This window comes from Quercus lobata, chromosome 8 (assembly GCF_001633185.2).
Source record: "Quercus lobata isolate SW786 chromosome 8, ValleyOak3.0 Primary Assembly, whole genome shotgun sequence".
Classification (NCBI taxonomy): Eukaryota; Viridiplantae; Streptophyta; class Magnoliopsida; order Fagales; family Fagaceae; genus Quercus; species Quercus lobata.
Window position 1 is genome coordinate 32,528,460 of NC_044911.1, and position 5,963 is coordinate 32,534,422.

Genomic DNA, 5,963 nt, shown 5'->3' on the forward strand with positions numbered 1-5,963 from the left:
CTTAAGCATGAAAGTTTCTCAGCAATTTTCAACAGTTTAATATTATTCAAGTATTTTTACACACTTTTTCATTCACGCATCTTTCAAAAAACTATAAACAACATTACTCAAACTCCTCTGCCAAACAAACCCTAATTATCCAGCTTAAATAATAAAGTTTCTCGGCAATTTTCAACAGCTTAATATTATCCAAGTATTTTCCTAAATCTAATTCCTAAATGTCGAAGTATGACTTTTCATGCATGACATTCTGAGGCCTTGTGTGCTTGAGGTGTCAGCTTCTACCCTATCCATCTCTACTTATTCCTTCTATCTAAAGTAGTTATCCTGTGTGCTATCATATTTGGAAGATGGAAAAAGATGTACTTTTAACTATGCTCTTCTCAATTATACCACTGTTTTTGCTCCCTATCATTGCCAGTGCAGACCCTCTCTCTATCTTTTGCCCAAATGATTCCAGAAATTACACTCACAACAGCCCATTTGAAAACAACCTCAAGCAACTTCTTGAGTTATTGCCTTCCAATACTTCAGTAACAGGTTTCTACAACACCTCTATTGGGGATAACCCAGATACTGTCTATGGCCAAGCACTTTGTAGAGGGGATGTCAATTCCACAGTTTGTCAGAATTGCATACAGAATGCAAGTCAGGAAATCTTAACACAGTGTACAAGTGAAGATGCAATGATATGGTTTGAACTTTGTCAAGTTCGCTACTCATATCAGATGTTCTTTTCCTTGATGGTTTATACCGGAAAGTATCCAGATGATCAGAATGATCTGGAGCTGAATGTATCAGACCCTGTTCAGTTTGATGTTGTTCTAAAATACTTATTGAATAACATCTCAAATGAGGCTGCGTATGATCCTTCTAAACGAATGTTTGCTACTGGGGAAATTAAGTTTTCAAAGGAGGACACAATTTATGGTCTTGTTCAATGTACTAGGGACATGTCTGGAGGTAACTGTAATAGTTGTTTGCTGTCTGCAATTGGAGATCTCGAGACATGCTGCTTTTCTCGTCAAGGTGGAATAGTCCTAAGTAGAAATTGTAATGTGAGGTTTGAGATGAACCAATTCTACAACTCCTCAAGTTTGGTATTGACCTACCCATATTCCAAAGGTAAGTAAAAATTATCTTTGATTAATTGTCTGTCAATGCCTTGTAATGCAATAAGGCTGTTATACACTTTAGAAAAGGGGGGAAAAATAGAAACTTCTATAAAAGAACATATTAATGTTGCAGGTGGGCTTTGTTCAATCCTCAAGCAAATATGTTTTATAATTTTCTACTTATCCTAAAAGTTTAAGCTATTAAAAAAACTGGGAAAAACATTATTATAACACAGGGGCTAAATGGAAGACTTGGATGGTGGTGGTGATCACGTGTGTACCACTGTTAGTTCTAGCAATTCTCAGTGGGTCTTGTGCTGTTTATCATAGGCGGAAGAAGAGATCACAACCAGGTCAGTGTTATCTAAATGGATAACCATTATAAATGTACTTCAGAATTACCAACAACCAGGTTTCAAGCTCATTTGCAGATGATGAGAAATGCCAAAACGCTCTATTACATGAGTTGGCACGCCCCACTGGAGTTGAGATTACAGAAGATGGTGAATTAGTACCAGGTTCTGAAGATGTTCATTTTATGAATCTATTGACTATAAGGGCGGCTACAGACGACTTTTCAGAGTTAAATAAACTCGGTCAAGGTGGGTTCGGCACCGTCTACAAGGTAACCAAAGAAGGAAGTCATTTAGCTAACCTTTCTACTGCTATTACTATTCCACCAACTTTGTTGTAAGCTATAGAGCCAAAAGCACGTTTGGATAATTATCGTGGTTGATATCAAAAATTTAGCAATTTAGCATTATAAAAAAATTATTTTATCTATTTTACTATTTTATTTTAAAAAACGTCTAACATCAATAATTTTATTTTAACATTCAATATAGTAAAATAATATAAATAACACAATAAAATAATATAGTAATTTTTAATAATATATATACATACATATATATATATATATATATATATATAGCGCACATTTATCTTAGCTAATTTTTTTGGCTTTTTCTTTAACATTGTAGTATACTTTTTAGTATTGGTGGTGCTAAAAATAGCAATATGACTTTTTAGCATCACCAATACTGATGCTCTAATATATTTGTTGAAAGTCGGTAAAAATACAATTGTAGCTAAAACAAATGTGAGATTTTAAAGAACTACACATAAGCAAATCAACTAAAATTACTAGTGTAAGCCACTTGGCCTGAATTTATGCTTGATTATGGATATTCTTATTAGGGTGTCCTGCCAAATGGTAAGGAAGTAGCAGTTAAAAGGTTGTCAAGGAGGTCATGGCAAGGCTTACAGGAATTAAAAAATGAGGTCATACTCATTGCAAAGCTTCAACATAGAAACCTCGTGAAACTCTTGGGATGTGGCATAGAGGGAGAGGAAAAGTTGCTTGTGTACGAATTCATGCCCAACAGAAGTCTTGATTTCTTTATCTTTGGTTTGTTTCTTCCACTCTCCTTCTTATTAGCTTTATTATATTCCAAATTGGTCATACAAATTGCCTTTAAACATGATGCCATACATTAACTCTCTATTCTAGTACTAAATTTCAGATTCAGAAAGACGCACTCAGCTTGACTGGAAGACATGCTATAACATTATTGTTGGCATTACTAGAGGACTTCTTTATCTTCATGAGGACTCCCGGCTTAAAATCATTCACAGGGATCTAAAACCCAGCAATGTATTGTTGGACAATGAAATGGTTGCCAAAATATCAGATTTTGGAATGGCAAGGATCTTTGGTGAAAACCAAAACATAGCTAATACTAGGAGAGTCGTTGGAACATAGTGAGTCTTTTTTTTTTTTTTAATTATTATTATTATTATTTTTTTTTTTATCTTTGTCAAAATTTCCCCAAACATTTTCTTATTTCATTTGAGAAGAATATGTTGTATTGTGTGGCTCAAAACAGCGGATATATGGCTCCCGAGTATGCAATGGAAGGCGTATTTTCTGTAAAATCCGACGTTTTTAGCTTTGGCGTGATCTTGCTTGAGATTATAAGTGGGAAGAAAAATAATGGCTTCTACCTCACAGGACATGCCCAAACACTTCTTGCATATGTATGTTTCTTTTGTTTGCTTGAACTAGATATTATTAAGTTGGAAAAAGATGGTTCTGTTTTGGTAAAATTTGTGATATTTATGAAATAAAATTTTATTTAACTTGCATGAATTTTGATACTATGATAAATTCCATCTCTCCCAAAATTTTAAGTTTTTTGAAATTCTGAATTTACCTTATGTTTGGAAGGTGAGAGAAATGGAGAGGAGAGAAGACTATCAATAGAATGTACTAAATATTAGTATATTCTAGTCTAGTCACTTTCCCCTTATCCCTCATTCTCCTTATGTTCAAAACATACCTTGAATCATTTAACTATAATGCTCTAACACATTGACCTTCCACAAAAAAAAAAAGGAAAAAAAGAAGGTACTCCAACACATTACACACTTTTTGAAAATAAAAATATACTCGTAAATAATTCATTGGTTTGCTTGCATAAATTTATAATGATTGTTTGTCTTTTTCTTAATATTTATGCACAATTTTACTTTTCTTTTTTGTAAATTATGTAAAATCATTATTTAATACAGTATTAAAGGCACATTAACAAGGCCTAAATAAATAAATAAAATCTTTTATTATTTAATGTGCATGGACAGGCATGGAGGCTGTGGAACGAAGGGAAAGAATTGGAATTTGTAGATCCTTTGTTGATGGTGTCTGGCCAGACAATAGAAGTATTAAAATGTATGCATATTGGGCTTTTGTGTGTGCAAGAGGATCCAGCAGACAGACCCACAATGACATCTGTGGTAGTTCTTTTAGGAAATGATTCAGTAGCTCTTCCTCAGCCAAAACATCCTGCATTAGCTATAGCTAGAGTAATTCAGAATGATCAGCTTTCAGCAACAAATCCTTCTATAAATGAGCTTACTTTATCCAATGTTTCTCCACGTTGATAACTGACAGGATTAATGCCTCTCTTCGTGGTTTCAGCATCATTGTAAATGTGAAACAAAATCTAACATCAGAATGTAAATAAAAAGAAAAAAGAAAAAAGAGAAAGTGTAAATATTTCTGTAACTATGCATGGTAGGCTTGTGGACCAATCAAATTTGTGTTGCCGTTGGTGAAAGATTCTTGTTAATATTATTGTTATTTTTTATATTCATATGTAGTTGCCCTCTGGCAGTATGTTATTTAAGTGTGCACATGAGTTGTTAATTTGACTTTGTGATATTTTAATTTGGAAGTGATCTTCTTGTGGAATTTGAGTCATTTGACAGGTTAAGTAAGAAAACTTAGGATCCTAAATTTTCTTACTTAACCTCTCCCCTGTTTTCTGTACATCAAATGGGCTTAGATCCCCATGGATGAAAGTGCAAGTATGTGATGTGTAAGTGAAGGAAATATTCATGAAAGTGCGAGTATGTGATGTATAAGTGCGTTCTTAAAAAATTACTATAAACATAATTTTAAAAAATATATAAATTAAATTTTTTATAACCTAATATGTGTACTACAAAAAGTATATTTATTAAACTACAAATTGTACTAATATTGACAAAAAGTTTTAAACTTTTTTTTAACTTAGATAATTTAATCAACAATCCCTTAAACACTAGACAAGCTGTGGGGGATTCAGTTTTAGATTAGGGCTTCAAAATGAGGATTTGAATTGGAGAGACCTATCTAACAATGGGTAATGTAAGGTGTGGTCATATTTAATTCTTTAATATTAAAATTGATGACATATTATTTAAATGTTGTCAGGCCATTGCTCCGTTAGCTAGTAGGCATTAATTAAGGCTAACAACTATTAACAAAAGAACCAATTGCACTTTTTTTTTTTTTTTTTTTTTTTTTTTTTTTTTTTTTTTAAATTTGAAAGATCAACAACACTCATTTAAAACTCAAGAAACTAATAGCATTGAGTAGCCAAACTTTAGGAACCAAGATTAATTGTATTATACAATAGACTTTACTTATTAATAGAAAGAATGTTATACATGGATTTAAAAAAAAATAAATAAATAAGTTTTTAAGCATATGCATAATGCATGCATGAGGTATTGTATCTATTACAGGATCATTAATTTTATGAACTACACAATTTGATAATAACACAACAGATTCTGGTTATCCTCTCTGATTTTTCAAATCTCCTCTTCCCTTGGACTGCAAATCAAAATTAGATAAGTATATACTATATATTATTTGGTTATCAAAATTTAGCGATAATTCCTATTTTGGAATAGGAGTATAGGACACTCAATATTCATCTAAAAAAATATGTTGAACTTGTCTTACTTTTAATAAAAATTCATTGCCCACATGCATACAAAAAATAAGGAGAAATGAGACGACTTTCCTGAATTTTTACACCTGTGAAAAGAAAAAAAGAATAAAAAAATTGTCATTTGCTTATATAGATGTTACTAGCTAGTTACATATGTCTCACGAGGTTCACGACTTAGATCTCTAACTTGGAACTTACGAAGGCTTTATTTTTATTTATTTATTTATTTTAACGAAGTTAATTAGTAAGACTTTTGGGTCAGAAATCAATGAATCATTTCTTATTTAAAATTCGAGCCACCTCCAAAGTAGACTTGGAGACACGCATTCATGCCGATGAGCCAGTAGACAAGCATTTTCTTTAACATAAATATAATTACAATTAACAACCTTTTCTTTCTTTGATTTCAATTTTCTTATTTTTTTAGTTCATTTTTTGAACTCTATCTATATGTCTTGTCTCAAATAAACCTAGCGTGTAGTTTAACACGTAATTGACTTCCTCCATATCATGTCGATATCTTGATCTTGCATACATTATTGTTAGCCCAAAAACCAAATGATAT

The 5,963-nt window shown here is 32.0% G+C and overlaps 1 protein-coding gene across 2 annotated transcripts; it reads left to right on the plus strand.

Moving 5' to 3' along the window:
- Positions 1–350: 350 nt before the first annotated feature.
- Positions 351–4,058, plus strand: LOC115954434 (putative receptor-like protein kinase At4g00960). Of its 2 annotated transcripts, none has more exons than XM_031072286.1 (7): positions 351–1,125; positions 1,352–1,474; positions 1,601–1,740; positions 2,316–2,526; positions 2,642–2,879; positions 3,005–3,155; positions 3,759–4,058. In XM_031072286.1, the coding sequence occupies exons 1-7, from the start codon at positions 351–353 to the stop codon at positions 4,056–4,058; spliced, it is 1,938 nt and encodes a 645-aa protein (XP_030928146.1). The 2 variants fall into 2 exon arrangements, with proteins under 2 accessions (XP_030928146.1, XP_030928145.1); XM_031072285.1 differs by having other exon boundaries at positions 1,352–1,472; positions 1,536–1,740.
- Positions 4,059–5,963: the final 1,905 nt, after the last annotated feature.